Here is an 18,483-nt window from a genome sequence, read left to right as displayed (position 1 = left end):
TATCTTATCAGACTGAAGACCTTAAACTTCACTTTGATCCTGATCACTTTAAACGACCATTGAATTATTATTGTTGTGAATTTGAAATTGATAATAATAAGTTTGAAGGTAATAATTATAACGTGTCACGTGACCTTGTTTTCTTTTATGTGGCGAGATGTACTTCCGTGTTGATATGCTGCTTTCCTGTCATCATGGCTGCCGCGGCCACGCCCTTTTCTTACCTGGTGCGAAGCGGACCACCGGACTTCCAGCGCGCGCCTCTGGTCATACCCCGGAGGATGAAAGTCCCGTTTCCCGATATGAAGCGCTGACCTGTTTTTATATCCTCCAGGACCCACGAGCAGAGACTCATTATGAGCTTTTATAGACCAGGAAGCGCCTCTGCGCTGATTCTACCTGCGATCTTCTTCTACCTGGTTTCAGGTGAGCAGTCGGTGGGCGTTTATGGGCCTGATCTATAAAAACCTAACTCTGCTGTTGTTTATCTAACCCGGAAGTCTCATCAAACACCTTTTGTGCCAGACTTAATCACCTTGATGATTGTGTTTGAGTCCAGGCAGCAGGGCTTTGGTGTTGCTGAGCTCAGCTGCTTCCTGTTGCTGCTCCAGCAAACATCAGTGGGTCATACCAAATACATTACTTTTTAGCACCAAACAGAATATTCCCTAAGAGACATATGAAAATTTAAAATAATCCAGGTGGAGTTTCGGGTTTTATAGGGATTTTCGTCCTTATTTTTACAGACGGTCTGGAACCTTTCCAACCCAAAGAGCTATTCGTCCTCTGGACCCACCCCAGACCCACACATTGCTGGGACCTTATAAAAAAGATGACTTTTAATTTTTTAGACACATCTAAGAGGATTAGGGTCAATGGAAAACCTGAGAATAATGTGAGTATTCTCATAAAAAAGTCTGAACTGTGAGACTAAAACAGAAACTAATTCCTCTTGGGTAAATATTAATTTAGGAGATTTGTTGTCAATTTTGAAATATAAAACTGTTTATTTCTATTATAAGGTTATAATAAAATATAATACCCTGCCTGATTGCCCATTGACTGCTGGAGTAAGGCACCAGCCCCCCCTGCAATGTTATAAATAATAAATAAAGCAATATAAAAAAAATTTAAAGTCGCTAATCTGCATTTTTTATATATTGTAAAACACAAATAATGTTAAAGTTATGCTGCTTTTTCATATTTTTGAATCTTTTTTGAGCCAGTATGTGCTAAAATGACCCTTTAAAAGGTTAATCAAATGTCACTCAGACCCGTCGGCCAGAATGCCGCATTTGCAACTTCAGAGTGTTGGCGGGGTCCCTGTTTGGACTAGTAAAGTGGAGCTGACATGCTGCTGGGGTCTACCTCCAGCACGTTTCCTGTATGTTTTAGATGATGAACACAGATGATTTGTTTGATTAAGCGATGAATCACTCATGGAGAAACTAATTAAGACTGAGGAGACATTTCAGCTGTTAGATTAAGGTGTTTAAAAGACAAACACACAGCAAGGAGGAAAGTTTCAGTTTCATGAATTCAGTTTTATGACAGTGAGTTAAAATGGACTCTAGGGGGTGCTAAAAGCAAGCCAAAACGCCACAGTTTCCCTTTAAGAGCCGTGGTGGACGGACCAAAGGGCTGCTTGTGGCTCCAGAGCTGAGGGTTGCAGACCTCTGAGTTGGACCAACTGTGTTTTCTGATGCATTTCTATTGATTCTAAAGTCAAGTTGATTGATGTTTGTGTTTTTCCAGGAGTCCAGATGTTAACGGTAACACCTGACCCCAACACCACCATCAACATCAGCAGCAGCGCTCAGAATCAAGGCTGTCAGGTTTGCACAGGTTCAGGTAGCTCTCAGCTGTGTAGCACCTCTCTGCTGTTAACCAGACCCATCCCCGTGTCTGTGACCTTCACCTGTCCTAAACCTCAGGGGGTGTTCAGTGTGGAAATCCTCCAGTACATAGGTACAAGTAAAGAACAAGCATCTACAGGCTTATTACTCCATGTTGATGTAAAAAGTGAAACTTTTTTTTTTGTTTCTTTAGAAATGAAGACAAGTTCGTTTAGTGGTCTCATCATCCAGAAGGACTCTGGTTCACAAAGTTTATTGGATTTTCAACGCAGGTTCACCTGGACCGTAAATGCTACTTTAACACCGTCGTTCGGGTTCGACTTCAACGCGACGGGCCTGAGACAGATCCATCCATCAGTATCGTGTCCCGATCATCACACCTACACCCTCTGGTCAGCACCAAATGTTCTGGTAGGGAAGTTCTGCAGATTCGGTCCCATCAGCAGGGCTCAGTTCCTGAATCTGGGCATATTTTCCCTGGACGTCCCAGCCGGCCAGAGAGTGCAACAAGACAATTTCAGTTTGTTTGTGGGAGAGATAATCAGCTGTAAGTTATATTATATACAAAATGTCTTTCTTTATGCATCTTCCAATGTTACAGGTTCACTTTTCTCTCCTAGCAACCAAAGTTTCACTCACTCTGCCCATCGGGAACTCGTCGTCCGAGCTGCTCTCACCAAACTACCCCAACAGTTTCTCCAGTGACGACGTAATGGAGTGGTCCTTTATGGTTCCAGCCAAACACACAACTGCCGTTACGTTACACAGCGTCACACAGCCAAAGTGTGTGAGGAAGACGGCAGCGGTGGAGTACACGTTTTTACGGAGAGCAGGGTTGGTTTACAGGCTGGACGAACCCCAGCCAGGCAAGATTCCAGGCAGCTTCTCGATGGTTCTGAGGAACTGTGAGATGGACGAAACGCTTTCGAGTTCTGGACTCACCCTGAACGTCATGGTGTCTGTGTCAAGTGATCAAGGTGCGTTCTGTACTTTTACCTGTGAGGACTGTAGGTTGTTCCCTTTGAGAGGAAGTAAGGAAGGTGCCTCAGATTTATCCTAATCTCCTCACTAAATTTGTTTTGTTTGAAAAAAAAAATAAAAACAATTTTAGTGTTTTAAAACCAAAACGTACAGTCTAGAAGTGTTCTTGGACTTCTGTAACCAGAGTGAAGCCTAAGAATGCCCTCCCTTCCAAGTTTAGGAATTACAACCAGGTAGCAGTTTCATCATGGAGGGTGAAAACCGAATGTTCCCTGGTTTTTGACGGCATGGATGAGTAATTGTGATGTGGAGACCGGGCCTCTGGGTCTCAGGGAAACTCAGGAGTTGCCTCATCTCTGACAGCAGGGACGCGTTTTACAGGAATGACTATGTCAGCAGAGGCGGGTGTTTAAAATGGTGTGTATCTTATTTATTTGTAGAGGGTAAATGTTGTTACTTTTAAGCTTAATATACAGTTGTGGTCAGAAGTTTACATACACTTGTAAAAAATATAATATAATGGCTCTACTGAGTGTCCCATTATTTCTAAAACTCAGATTTTTCTCTGATAGAGTGATTGGAACAGATACTTCTTTGTCACAAAAAACATTCATGAAGTTCGGTTCTTTAATGTCTTTATTATGGGTTAACAGAGAAAAGTGATCACATTTGCTGGGTCACAAATATACATACAGCAGTGCTAATATTTGGTTACATGTCCCTTAGCCATTTTCACTTCAATTAGGCGCTTTTGGTAGCCATCCACAAGCTTCTGGTTGAATCTTTGACCACTCCTCTTGACAGAATTGGTGAAGTTCAGTTAAATTTGATGGCTTTCTGACATGGACTTGTTTCTTCAGCACTGTCCACATGTTTTCAATGGGATTTAAGTCAGGACTTTGGGAAGGCCATTCTAAAACCCTTATTCTAGCCTGATTTAGCCATTCCTTTACCACTTTTGATGTGTGTTTGGGGTCATTGTCCTGTTGGAACACCCAACTGCACCCAAGACCCAACCTTCGTGCTGATGATTTTAGGTTATGTTGAAGAATGTGAAGGTAATCCTCCTTCTTCATTATCCCATTTACTCTCTGTAAAGCACCAGTTCCATTGGCAGCAAAACAGCCCCACAGCATAATATTCCCACCACCATGCTTGACTGTAGGCATGGTGTTCTTGGGGTTAAAGGCCTCACCTTTTCTCCTCCAAACATATTGCTGGGCATTGTGGCCAAAAAGCTCGATTTTTGTTTCGTCTGACCACAGAACTTTCCTCCAGAAGGTCTTATCTTTGTCCATGTGATCAGCAGCAAACTTCAGTCGAGCCTTAAGGTGCCGCTTTTGGAGCAAGGGCTTCCTTCTTGCATGGCAGCCTCTCAGTCCACGGAGATGCAAAACACGTTTGACTGTGGACAATGACACCTGTGTTCCAGCAGCTTCTAATTCTTGGCAGATCTGCTTTTTGGTGATTCTTGGTTCACTCTTTACCCTCCTGACCAATTTTCTCTCAGCAGCAGGTGATAGCTTGCGTTTTCTTCCTGATCTTGGCAGTGATGAAACAGTGCCATGCACCTTATACTTACAAACAATTGTTTGCACTGTTGCTCTTGGGACCTGCAGCTGCTTTGAAATGGCCCCAAGTGACTTTCCTGACTTGTTCAAGTCAATAATTCGCTTTTTCAGATCCATGCTGAGCTCCTTTGACTTTCCCATTGTAGCGTTTGTGGGCGTTTGTATCCAATGAGCCCTATTTACCTGGCCTAAGAGAAGTCACCCGCTGTAGTCACTCATAACTCACAAGAAGTTAAGAGGCCATGCTATGAAGCTCCGTTCACTGACACGTTTCTAAGTCACCAAAATTGCTAGTTCTTGTTGCTGTATGTATATTTGTGACCCAGCAAATGTGATCACTTTTCTCTGTTAACCCATAATAAAGACATTAAAGAACCAAACTTCATGAATGTTTTTTGTGACAAAGAAGTATCTGTTCCAATCACTCTATCAGAGAAAAATCTGAGTTTTATAAATAACGGGACACTCAGTAGAGCCATTATATTATATTTTTTACAAGTGTATGTAAACTTCTGACCACAACTGTATTACCTTTACTTATGACCAATAACATGTGATTTTCTATATAAATATAGAATATCAACTTGCTTGGTCTTTGGATGTTTAATCTAAGAGGATGGGATGGGATGTGATGGAATGGTGTGTGTTCATCAAAAACTTGTATCTAGAAGGATTGAGTTCTGGGTGTGAAAAAGAATTTGGTCTGCATTAAGTTATGAAGGTGGTTCTTATCAAAACGGCATCAGACGCAATCATGTTGTGTTCTACGTACCCCTGAGGAGACTCCCTTTCGGATCCCAACTATCTGGGGGTCGGGTGACCCCAAGGTACCGAAGTTCGTAGAAAAGACCAGGTCGGTCCAGAGTCGTCTCCCGGATCACAAATTGTTTGCGTCTAGAACAGCTGTTTCTGAATAGCTGCAGGAACTGTTTGCTGTGTCAGCTTCAGCATGTAGCAGGGTTTTTCACCGCTTGTCAAAAATGCTCTGGGTTAAAGAGGTTCGCTACGGTTGGCCTGTCCGTAGCTTTCTCTAGAACTGACTCATCCTTAAGTGAGCTCTGTTTTAATATTCTCATATGATTCTCATATGGCTGCATGGTGGCACAGTGGTTAGCACTGTTGCCTCGCAGCACGAAGGTTGCAGGTTTGAAACTCGGCTGCGGCCTTTCTGCGTGGAGTTGCGTGTTCTCCCCATGCATGCGTGGGTTTCCTCCGGGTACTCAGGTTTCCCCCACAGATCACAGCATGCCCTATAGGTTATAAATTGTAAGTTACTTTGGATAAAAGCGCCTGCCAAATAAATAAACATAAACGTAAACATAAACATGATTTCTTGGCCAACCGGGACGTGCCATTTTAAGGGGTGTTAACAACAAACCTCAGAAAACACGCCTTCTTTCAGATACAGGATGCTCTGATTTGTGGCTAAGAAAATATCTATGTGTCATGACGTTTAACTTAACTTTAATTTATCTCTAATGAACCTTGTGTCTGAGTGTAGATAATGATTCACCTGTCATAACATTACTGGTCATCACATATAAATCTTTCTATGTAATAACATTCATTTCAAACTTCAGTAATTCAAACACAGATTAATCAAATTCCATGCTTTCGTTCTTTTTAAACACAGAAACAGTTTTGTTTACCTGTTTTGTAGCTACAGTTTCGCCAAACTGTAGCTACAAAACAGGTAAACAAAACTGTTTCTGTGTTTAAAAAGAACGAAAGCATGGAATTAGAACCACGACACAGCAAGAACACACCTAAGATGTTCAGATTAATCAACCTTATTAATTTAAGCACAGATTAATCAACCTTAATAATTTAAGCACAGATTAATCAAAACATTATTATCATTCATATAACCTTCGTTCATTTCATTTCACGATTGATTAACTCATATGAGCTGAAAATAGTCACTTCATTCAGAGAGTGAACAATCCTGCGGTGTTATCAAAAGAAGGCTTTGTTTGGGAACACAGCCTGACATCTTGTTCCTCCTGAAATGTCAACAGGGCTGCAGTATCCTTCTGGGTTTGTTGGAAGCTAGGATGTAAAATCCACTTTAGAGAATGGAATTCATGTCTGCAGATTATTGGTGGCATGTAGGTCAATCTGTAGGTGAAAACTGACCATTGCTGGACGTTACATATTTATATGTCTGGTTTCCCTTTAGTACTGTGTAATGTGGATCTCCATGAAGACCCGAAGCTTTCTCTCCACGTTATCAACGTGAGCCCGGACCCTCGTTGCACGATCCAGATGAACTCGGTGTCAATGAGGAACGTGACGGTCACATCTAAAGCGGAGCTGCTTTTCCAAGGCTGCCGCCCTGAAGACGTTCAAGTCACGGCAGATGGAGTCGTGGGTAAATGCGGATTTCAAATCAATCTTTATTGAGATCTTATCCCATGTGGATTTCATGCTCATCACCCGAACGGGCGTAGAACAAATCAAGTCACCTGACTTCACTAGCAGTACTTAGTGATTGTCCAACAGCAGATACATGGAGGTTCGTTTTTATTCAAACAGCCTAAAATGTTACAAAATCCACATCTTAGATGAAGAATCTGGTCTTTACAGCTTTAATACAATTACTTGTAACAAGAATATAAACTTTCATTCATTATTGACCTCATGATCCTGTTTAGTGTGTGTTTGTGCGTGCTTGCATGCATCGTAAACACAAACATTCTTTGTTTTGTGCTTTCACTGTACACATTTCCTTCATTTCCTAAATTGGAGGCTCGTGCCTATTTGCTTAGCAGAATCCAGGTTGACTTTGTGTCTGTTCAGGCATTGTAGCTCAGCTTATAAAAACAAATCTTTCTCTTTCACGCATCTTTGTTTCCACCAGACTGCAGTGTTTCCAACTGTTCTGGGAAGGAAGTGGATCTGTTTGTGCCTAAACTGCCGCCCTGCCTCCCCTCCCCTCTGACCAGCGTCACCTGGACTCTCATTCCCAGTCCGAACGGCGCCGTGGCTCTGTTCTCACCTGCTGGGCCTCTGAGTCAGGCCCTGCCTAAACAGCCTTGTAACGACAGCCTCGTCATCAAAGTAGACGAAGAAGGTGGATCCAATGTTGGACACTTCTGCCACCAGGGAGCCATAAAGAAAGTCCTCGTCCACAGTAAGGTGGTCGTTACTCTGATGTCCACCACACCGGGTGAAGAGCTGAGGACAAATTACCAGCCAGTCTTACAAATAAGTTTTGAAAAATCTTTATCAGGTAACTATGAGCTTCTGCTGAACGACTAAACAAAACAAGGATGTTTTATAGTAAAATGTAACATTCTTTTCTGTCCTGGCATTCAGAAAACTACATATTCTATGTTTCTCCATCGAAAGACACCACCTTCCTAGTGGGCACCCCTGGTTGGCCAGCAGGCATGAAATCTTACTCCACCGTCTCCTGGATTGTTTCATTTCCCTCAAAAATGGACGCACAGCTGATGTTCCCCACCCTGGACCAGCCGGAGTGCACAAACGGCCACACCAGCATCAGTGTGCAGAGGTTCAACAGCCCCGAGGAGGACTACAGCCGCACGGAGGAAGAGGTTGCTGACAACCAGATCACTGTCTCTGAGAGCTTCTACCTGAACATGTCCAACTGCATGGTAAACTCTAAAGACTTTAGAGTAGTGACCCAGATCACCCTGCAGAAGAGCATAAGTAAGAGCACATCTTATTATAACAAATTTTGTTGCATGTGGCACTCTGAGATAGAACTGGTTTCTCTTTTTTCTCTGCAGGTCGTTACCTGATTATCATACTAGCCGTTGTGGCTGCTCTGCTGGTGATTTTTATCATCTTGCTGGTGGTAATTTGCCAGATTGTTAGGTGAGTTGTGCTCAGTGTTGGTTCTTTTATTGAAGCGTCGTCTTTGACCGACTTTTCTATGTAAATTAGTGATGTTGTAATGGCCGTAGAGAAATGGTTCATTCAATTCAAGTTTATTTATAAAGCGCCGAATCACAACAAGAGTCGTCTCAAGGACCTTCACACAGTAAACATTCCACTACAGTTCAGTTCATTAAGCCAGTCAGGAAAACGTTTCCTATATAAGGAACCCAGCAAATTGCATCGAGTCACTGACTTGTGTCAGAGTCTTTACAGCAATCCTCATACTGAGCAAGCATTTAGCGACAGTGGAGAGGAAAACTCCCTTTTAACTGGAAGAAACCTCCAGAGAATCCTGACTCAGTACACACACACACACACACACACACACACACACACACACACACACACACACACACACACACACACACACACACACACACACACACACACACACACACACACACACACACACACACACACACACACACACACACACACACACACACACACACACACACACACACACACACACACACACACACACACACACACACACACACACACACACACACACACACACACACACACACACACACACACACACACACACACACACACACACACACACACACACACACACACACACACACACACACACACACACACACACACACACACACACACACACACACACACACACACAGAGAGCAATGTAGTGGTAGCACATTCAATGTCAAGGAAAGCAAAAAGTTATTATGGTAAATGGTAAATGGCCTGTATTTGATATAGCGCCTTCTAGAGTCCTGGAACCCCCAATCAGTCATTCACCCATTCACACACTGGTGGGGATGAGCTGCAATGTAGCCACAGCTGCCCTGGGGCGCACTGACAGAGGCGAGGCTGCCGAGCACAGGCGCCACCAGTCCCTCTGACTTATCAGGAGAGGGAGAATGTTTTAGTGGTTAGCAGCAGTGTGCTAGCCGATGGCCCCCTCTATGAGGCCACCACAGCTCAGCAGAACATCGCTGTAGCTTCTTCTGGGGAGAAAAACACAGAGAGAAAATAAAGTTAACAACTGAAATTGCAGGAAATATTACAGTTAAAGAGCAGATTGTAGAAGAAAGTAGTCGAGTGTGGAAAGTGGTCAGTGTGTCCTCCAGCAGTCTAAGCCTATAGCAGCATAACTACAGAGATAACTCTGGATAACCTAGCCTTTTAGATGTAGGCATGTTGGAGGCAGGGCATGGGAGAGTCGTCTTTACCGACTGTACACTCCACCTCCCTCTACTCCCCCACTTGTCCAGATCTGGGCTAACATCAGAGTTTAACCATAGGCCCCATCAAATAAAAATGTTTTAAGCCTATTCTTAAAAGTAGACAAGGTGTCGGCCTCACGGACTAAAGCTGGGAGCTGGTTCCACAGGAGAGGAGCCTGATAACTAAAATATCTGCCTCCCATCCTATTTTTAGATCATCTGGGAACCACCAGTAAACCTGCAGTCTGAGAGCAAAGTGCTCGGTTAGGAACGTATGGAACAATCAGATCACTGATGTATGATGGAGCTTGATTATTAAGAGCTTTATATGTGAGAAGAAGGATCTTAAAATCTATTCTGAATTTAACAGGCAGCCAATGTAGGGAAGCTAAGACAGGAGAGATATGATCTCTCTTTTTAATTCTCATCAGAACTCTAGCTGCAGCATTTTGGACAAGCTGAAGACTTTTAACTACATTCTGTGGACTTCCTGAGAGTAATGGATTACAGTAATCCAGTCTTGATGTAATAAATGCATGAACTAGTTTTTCAGCATCACTTCTGGAAAGGATGCTTCTAATCTTAGCAATATTCCGAAGGTGGAAAAAGGAAATCCTACAAACCTGTTTGACGTGGGATTTAGATTACATGTCCTGGTCAAAGATAACACCAAGGTTCCTTACTTTGTTCTCGGAGACTAATTTAATGTAATTCTGAGAAAAGCTGTTTCAACACGTCATAAGCTTAGACACACACCCTCACATTCGGGTGTCCCTACCGGAGGTTGCGCTAACCAGATATTTTCTGTATTTGACCAGTGTTTTTCAACATTGACAAAAATCTAAAGGCTCTGTCATTTTGAAAGATTGAAATCAACACCCTTGTCTCGTGCAGCTGAGCAGACATTTTAAACATCAACCAGTAACAATGATATTATTGCATCTTCGTCTTATCTCACTCTGGGACACCATTCTCAACCATCTTGCTTTTGACAGCACGCTGAAGAGCTGGAGCTCACAGCGCCTTTATCATAGGCCACAAACACGCTCCAGTGGAACCACGGCCCACTGGTGCCTCCCGAGTCATGAACCTTACCGCACCTTCTGTGGAGCAGCAGTTAATCAGGAGGTAGGGCGGGTTGTCCAGCAATCAGAGGGAATCTGACTCCTGGCATAGATTGCTGCTGTTGTGTCCTTGGGCAAGACACTTAACCCACATTGCACACTGGTGGTGGTCAGAGGGTAGAGTGGCACCAGTGCTTTGCCTCACCTCTGTCAGTGCGCCCCAGGGTAGCTGTGCTACCATGTGGCTCGGCTCGTCACCATCGTGGTGTAAATGTGTGTGTGCATGAGTGAATGACTGGTTGTTTTGTAAAGCACTTTGAGGGGGATCTAGGTCTCTAGAAGGTGCTATATCAAATACAGTCCGTTTAACATACTGTAGTTATGGAAGGCAGTGCGACCTCTGGCCTCAACCCACTTCATTGTCAGCAATATATAAACGCTGGTCGTGGTAATGCTGACTGCAAAACGCTTATTAGGATGTGCTGGGAATTTTTAGATGTTCAATAATGCCCGATAGTGTCACAGCTTGCAGTCCTTATCCTGTTGCTTGGCGCGCGCACACACGCACACACGCACGCGCACACCTACTAGCTTCGAGCTATAGAGGTAAACTGACCAATCAGCATGCAGCTCAATTAATATTCATGTCCTGGCCAAGTGGGCGGGGAAAGCCCGTCTTTTCATTGTGGGACTTTATAATGGAGTTGTGTTTGTCCAACTTATCATGCTATTTGGTCATTAGGGCGCAACTAAGTTTCATGTGATATACAGACTCAAAAAGTAGTTACCAATGGTAAGAAAACACTTCCTAGTACACATTTAAACACTATTATTCAGCAAGTGTTTCGCAACAAGCTACAAGAAATTCCTTTCCTGATCATGAGCCTGAGCCACTGCTGATCATGACTAGTCGCGAAGATGAAGCGTTTTTGTGCCTTTTGCCCCAAAATTGTGGAATGGCCTTCCACTGGAATTAGGACTCACAACTACACTTGGGGCTTTTAAAGCAAAATATAAAATGCATACAGACTCACAGCACTCCGTTAGGCCTCTGATCTGATTGTTTTAACTGATGTGTCTGGTTTTTAGTCTTTGTTTGCATGTAGTTTTTAGCTAAATAAAGATTTTCATCTATGATTTAATTGTTTGGGTACTTAACATGAATTCATGTATAGTACTTTTTACTCCTGATGTATCCCTTATTATTTTAATGCTTGTTTTTACACTGCTGTGTTCAGCGCTTTGGGCTACTTTGGTTGGCAGCAGGAAGGCACTCTATGAATGAATGAATGAATAGCATGATAACCTGGTAGCTCAGGACAGGAGGTAGCGTGGGTTGTCCAGTAATCCGAAGGTTGCAGGTTCAACCCTAGCTCCAACCAGAGAATGCTGCTGTTGTGTCCTTGGGCAAGGCACTTAACTTGCCTTGCCTGCTGGTGGCAGTCGGAGGGGCCGATGGCTTTAGTGCTCGGCAGGCCTCGCCTCTGTCAGTGCACCCCAGGGCAGCTGTAGCTACATTGTAGCTCATCCCCACCAGTGTATGAATGAGTGAATGATTGTGTTGTGAAGTGCCTTGGGGGGTTGTAGAACCCTAAGAAGGCGCCATACAAATACAGGTTATTTACCATTTTGTCTTTTTGGCCAAAAAGGAAGAAGAAGAAGAAGGAATCCAATCCTGCAGTTGCTGTCTACAATTCAGGCGACACCAACTTCCGGCAGCAACACAACGGACTCTCTGACACCTGCCCGGACAGCGATTCCCATACCTACGCCTCCATTGACGACTCACTAGTTTACTATCACCTTCTGGAAAAAGGAAAGAAAATGGGCCTGTACAAAGAAAGCGACACACTTCAAACCTTCACCAGACATGTTGACGCTCAAAAGCCTCTGGGCTCAAAGGACAGCAGTAGTGAAAACGTGTCATCTCGGTTCTCATCTGTGCAAGATCGCCCACTCCCCGATCAGCCTCCAGGCCACACCCACGCCCTGGTGGACAACGAGATCTACCAGTCCGGATCTCAAAGGAGGGGTGTCGTTTGAATCCGGAGGGATTTCCACTAGACCTTGAACTTTGTGGGTTTTATTCTCTGGTGTCTGTGTGATGGATGCTTGTTAGAAAGAGACTTTTTGGGGAGGAGCTTTTTCAGAACACCATTCATACCTGACCAAAGATATTTATACGTGAACCTGTTTCTGTTTTACTTACTTTTCAACATGGTTAAGATAGTTTCATGTTTTGTATTTTGTTTGGATTTTTATCTTTGGTATTGCAGCCAGACAGTATTTTCTGTTCATGCTAAAGTGGTTCACTGCGTTAAAGATCTTCCCAGCATGTTTTATTTCCTTACACAGCTAAAATGTAAGGGTCCTAAAGTTTTGAACCTTAAATTGTTTCGGACATTTCTAATTACTAATCTGTTCCTGCTTACGGGATTTTGTGTGTGTTTGTGCATTTTCCTTCTTTTGGAAAATTTGTTATGATCACATAACACTTTATTTTCAATTAAGAATGAAACTCTGCATAACAAAGCATCACATGGGACCTCCACTTTTGAGCCAAGTTGCTTTTTATTAAAAAAAAAACTCCACAAGGAGGCCAAACCTAAATAAAATCCTTATTTCAAAGTCCTGATGCTTTTTTATCTTCTTTATAAGATTTATCATCAGGAATGAAAGCTCTGGTATTCAAACTATTTCCTAATTTCTTTTGTCTGATGACTGAAGGTTTGGCCAGGACATTTCTAAACAGATGCAGTTCAACTAATGGCCAGCAGGGGGAGATGTTTAAAGGTGTTCAACACTCATTTAATAAATACTTTTGCAGTGGTCTCTAGTAAGAAGGAATGCTTTGTAAGCTGTACTGGGGTGGGGGTGGGGGGTATACCAGTGCCCCATTTCCAGGAACTAGAAGTGAGCCACATCACAGCTGAGCTTCTGACGACAGGTTTTTAGTCTTATTTCCTGATATGTTGACATTTTGCCTCAGACTGGATAACGTCAACGCAACTCTACCACTGACTTGCAGTGTTGATGTTTCATTTCTACAAATAACACAAACCTGGAGGAGCTTCTGCTGTGTGGTGAAGCTGCTAATGCTAACAGCTAGCTTCTACTAGCCAAGATGATCTCTGGTGTTTCCTGGACGCCAAACCAACAACAGCCATCCCTGTCATGAGTCAAGATGGGTGAGTCCATGAATGTTCACAATGTGACGTAGATCTGTCAAGCTTTTCACATCCTAGAGTTTCACCGTCTGTTTTCTACCAGAAGCTAGCGCAGGAGATAGGTGTAGGAGACTATTTTCATGTTCAGCCTGCATGAAAAACCCAGAGTGACTGATTATAATCAGACGATAAGATTTTAAAAATGGGTTTTCAGTGAACCACACCTTTAAAGTTCGTTCCTGCTGCTATGGAAAAAGTTTTATTTTCTATTTCCTGTTAATAAATCTCTAACCGTGAATCTGCTTGATCGTGTCAAACTAAACTGCATTAAACCGGAAATTATTACCTCGGAACTCATTCTGATGCCGTTTTGGATTAGCTCTCGCCTCAACGTGACGTAGGACATGATGTGGTGTTTCCACTCATACTTCCTTTACAATCAATGTTTTGTTGTGTTTACAAACATAAAATCTTTTTTTCTTTAGGGTGAAAATTTCTCTCCAGTGTTTGAATTTTTGAGTTCTTATGTAATTTTTTTTCTTTTGCCTTTTTCCTGATTAAAGGTAAATGGTAAATGGCTTGTGTTTGATATAGCACCTTCTAGAGTCCTGGAACCCCCCAAGACGCTTTACAACACAACCAGTCATTCACCCATTCACACACTGATGGTGATGAGCTACGATGTAGCCACAGCTGCCCTGGGGCGCACTGACAGAGGCGAGGCTGCAGAGCACAGGCGCCACCGGTCCCTCCGACCACCACCAGCAGGCAAGGTGGGTTAAGTGTCTTGCCCAAGGACACAACGACAGCGACAGACTGAGCGGGACTCCAACCTGCAACCTTCCGATTACAGGGCGAGCACTTAACTCCTGTGCCACCGTCGCCCAATTTATGTGTCTTTTTGATTAAGCAAATGAAGAATGAAGCCGTTACGTAAGAATGTTTATTAACATCTTACTATAAAAAACACAAAAGCACAGCTTGATGAACTCATTAATCGTAGACATTGAACACAGACGTCCTGTCACCTGTGATCATGATTTGGAATATTTTAAATGCAGATTTTTTTATGATTTATAAAAAAAAAAGGTGGGTTAGTTTCACTTTGGCAGCAGATGGTGAAAAAAGAAAAGCAGAAGAAGGATGGAAGCCCATTCCCAGCACTCAGTTTCAAAAATCCATAGAAGAAGTATGCATCATGTTAATGTTCATTCTGGTGGGGGGTCAAAGGTTGACCTGAAGCCATCAGACAATGTTGAACTCGCACACAGAGGCCCTCTCAACCCTGCAGCTCTCATCAAACCACTTCCCATTGGCCGTGGTGGACAGGACTGCACAATTCTGGCTGTGGCCCCCGTCAGGCTGCTGGGTGATCTCCGTCTCCCAGTTCTTGAAGCGCACGCTGGAGCCCGAATGGTCCACCCACTGGCCCTCTGTCACCATGTCATTGATGCCCAGCCAGATGTGCTCCTCTGGGCTGAGACTCTGGCGCACGTAGCTGTAGAGCTGGTTGTTTTCGTCCCACGTCAGAGGAGTGCTCAGGCTGCCTCCTTTGGAGAAGCAGTCGTCGCTGGCTGCATGGAAGGTCGTCTTCTTTGGATCAGCCAGGAGACACTTTCCTAGGATCTTCGTGCCTTTCAGACAAACTGAAGGGCAAAATGAAAAGACAGGTACTTGTTTAAAAGACTTTGCATCCTGTGGGACAACAAAGAGAAATCTGCAGAGATCTTACTTGTCTGCAAGGCCTGCTGCTCCTTCAGCAGGTTCAGCTCCTGAACGATGTCATCAATCTGCTTCTGCAGTTTTTCCACAGCAGCCGCGGTTACAGAGTCTGTTCAAAGAGGCAGATATCGCAACTTTTCTGCAGTCATCACGAAAAATACGACTCATTTTCACCTACCTTTCTTTTCATTCTTTTTCTTAGTGGAGCTCTGTAGGAGTGAGCAGTGCACCAGCAGGAGAAGGTAAAAGGTCATCCAAAGCCCTCCAGCAGCCATCATTCATCAGAGTAAACAAGGTTTTGCTCCTGCCCCAGAAACAAGCTCCACTCTTCTCTGGGCAGCAGAAAGACTCGGTTTTGTTTCAAGCACCGAGGAAGTCTTATCTCAGAGAGAACAAATGTTTTACAGATGTTCTGCAGCCGTTTGGGAGACGGGTGAACAGCAGGTGGCAGAGTTCAGACCAGTAGGATTTAAATTCCCCAAGTGTGGGTAACAGATCAATCACAGAAAGGTCTGAACTGACGTGTTAACCTCAACATTTGCTGCCTCGTTTTGTCATCTTACAACAAAAACGTCAGATAATCACGAATGAGAGAAATTATTGGAATATGTTTTCCCTGTTTCTTGTGGAGCTCCAGATAAAATGGTGTGCCTGCTGTGATTGTCCTGAAGGCAGAGGGGTGACTTCACATCTGGATCTCTTCAGTGAGCTGGAGAAGATGCCAGCAAACACGTGGCTTAATCTTGTGCAATCAACGCTGTGTTTGTGCTCTGTAACCAAAAGCCTCTGCAACCAGTGAAAAGGTCTAAACACAGACATTTGCATCAAAGTGATGCAGCCCAAAGCCTCACCAACAGGTGATCAAACATTCTAGCTTCACTTTTTCCATAGAAATCATAAAAGTCAGTGTGGTGATTCTTGTCACCACACTTCCACTTCCGTGCTTTACTGCTGAAGATGCTTTGACCCAGCTTGTCCTGTAAAGGTTCAATGCAAATAGTAGAGAATTAAGACCACCAACCTTCTTCATTCTTCACCTAACTAATGTTAACCAGGAAAAAAGTCTTGGTTTTCAACAATCAGAACGTCAAAGACCCAAATGAAATCTTTAGGATAATAAACTCCTTGGATGAGAAGAATACTACATCCACCCTTTCATTTTCCTCCGCATATCTGGCATCAGCAGCCGAAGCAGAAAGGTCCAGCTTGAGCCAGCTGCTTCGGGGGAATCATAAGGCATTCACATGCCAGAGTCCCTCCAGCATGTCCTGGCTGGCTCTTCCTTTGAATCTCCTCCCACTTGGACGTTCCCAGAACACCTCACCAGGGAAGTGTCCAGAAGGCATCCTAACCAGATGCCCGAGCCACCTCTGCTCAAATCAAATCAAATCAAATCAACTTTATTTATATAGCACTTTTCATACAAAAAATGCAACTCAAAGTGCTTTACAGATTAAAATGGCCCCATAGATCACACATTCCCATCCCAGCCCCCCTCCCCAAGTATAAAACAATTAAAAATTACAGTTCCCCTCCCGCACCCAACTTCCAAAGTGGACATACAATCACCCGCACACTCGTCCATGCACACACACACGCACACACACACACTCGTGAACACCAGAGGAAACAATAGGCTGAGTTCAGATGGGTCAGGTAAAGAACGACACATCATCAGCGGAGCCATCTGCCCTGGCAGCAACAGATCCACGGCAGCAGCCAAGACACCGGCCCATGACGCCCAGTGGCGTAGGGCAGAAACCCCCACCAGTGCCCGGGCACTACCCGAGGAGCGCCCCGGCCGCCGCCGCCCCTGACCACCGGCCCCAAGGCAGAGGGCTCCGCAGGGGAAACACTGGAGGATTTAAGATATATAACATATAAAATAATAAAAGCTAATAATGATAAAAAGTAACTGATAAAAAGTGATTATAAAGATAGTAAAAGAAAACATAATCATGTAAAAACACTAAGATGTAGATAAAATGATAAAAATAATAAAAGAGATGAATATGTATTTATAGATAAGTAGTGATCAGTTAAAAGCTAAGCTAAAAAGGTGGGTCTTGAGCCTATTCTTAAAACTCTGCTGGCTCCTCTCGATGTCGAGGAGAAGCGGCTCTACTCCCAGCCCCTCCGGGATGGTTGATCTTATCACCTCATCTGTAAGGGAGACCAGACACCTTACAGAGAAAACTCATTTTGGCCGCTTGTGTCCGCGATCTCATTCTTCCGGTCACTAGTCAAGTCAAGTTTATTATATAGCCCATTTCATACACAAAATGTTAGCCAAATGTGCTTCACATAGTTAAAACAATCGCAGATTTAAATGTCACGTCATGTTAGGTATAATAAAATCAAGGAGTATTGATACGGAACATATTACACAAAAATAAAAGCATATTCAGTAAAAATTATACTACAACAGTTAAGCAGCACATACCAAACATGTATAGAATACATTTAACAACATAGATAAAACCTAGTAGACCACTGATAGGTTAATGGAAGGCATCATAAAAAAGTTTGGTTTTTAATCTGCATTTAAAATGGAAATGGTGGGAGAGGTCTTAATGTCTGTCGGAAGAGAGTTCCAGAGACGGACCACGTAGCCGCTAAAGGCAGACTCTCGTGCTTGGAGCGGGCTCTGGGTTGTACCAGTTGGTGTTTTTCTGCTGACCTAAGTGATTTCGAAGGGCAATACTTCAATACCCAAAGCTTGTGACCACAGGTGAGGGTGGGAACGTAGATCAACCGGGGAGCCTTGCCATCCAGCACAGCTCTCTTCACCATTTGTAAACAAGACCCTGAGGAACTTAAACTCTTCCACCTGGGACAGGACCTTGTCCCTGACCTGAAGAAGGAATTCTGCCCTTTTCTGACTCAAGACCGTGGTCTCTGATTCAGTAGAACTATTCTCCACAGGATGGGATGAAAGCGTCCCATTATGAATTCATTTTCTCATCGAAAAGAAAGAAACACGGAAAATTATGCAGTATTTTTATTTTAATAAACAATAT

At 43.5% G+C, this 18,483-nt stretch overlaps 2 protein-coding genes across 3 annotated transcripts; one reads left to right on the top strand and one right to left on the bottom strand.

Moving 5' to 3' along the window:
- Positions 1-80: 80 nt before the first annotated feature.
- Positions 81-13,205, top strand: LOC107396296 (CUB domain-containing protein 1). Of its 2 annotated transcripts, none has more exons than XM_015975928.3 (9): positions 81-426; positions 1,756-1,968; positions 2,050-2,403; positions 2,477-2,833; positions 6,588-6,779; positions 7,269-7,640; positions 7,760-8,083; positions 8,164-8,251; positions 12,224-13,205. In XM_015975928.3, the coding sequence occupies exons 1-9, from the start codon at positions 357-359 to the stop codon at positions 12,615-12,617; spliced, it is 2,364 nt and encodes a 787-aa protein (XP_015831414.3). In that variant the 5' UTR covers positions 81-356; the 3' UTR covers positions 12,618-13,205. The 2 variants fall into 2 exon arrangements, with proteins under 2 accessions (XP_015831414.3, XP_015831413.3); XM_015975927.3 differs by having other exon boundaries at positions 7,727-8,083.
- A 1,462-nt stretch (positions 13,206-14,667) lies between these two features.
- Positions 14,668-15,862, bottom strand: clec3ba (C-type lectin domain family 3, member Ba). The gene is made up of 3 exons (XM_015975933.3): positions 15,642-15,862; positions 15,474-15,572; positions 14,668-15,387 (listed from the first exon to the last, which is right to left on the bottom strand). The coding sequence occupies exons 1-3, from the start codon at positions 15,739-15,741 to the stop codon at positions 14,987-14,989; spliced, it is 600 nt and encodes a 199-aa protein (XP_015831419.3). The 5' UTR covers positions 15,742-15,862; the 3' UTR covers positions 14,668-14,986.
- Between the last annotated feature and the right edge of the window lie 2,621 nt (positions 15,863-18,483).

This window comes from Nothobranchius furzeri, chromosome 5 (genome assembly GCF_043380555.1).
Source record: "Nothobranchius furzeri strain GRZ-AD chromosome 5, NfurGRZ-RIMD1, whole genome shotgun sequence".
NCBI classification, from domain to species: Eukaryota; Metazoa; Chordata; class Actinopteri; order Cyprinodontiformes; family Nothobranchiidae; genus Nothobranchius; species Nothobranchius furzeri.
This window is presented reverse-complemented; position numbering and strand designations above follow the sequence as displayed.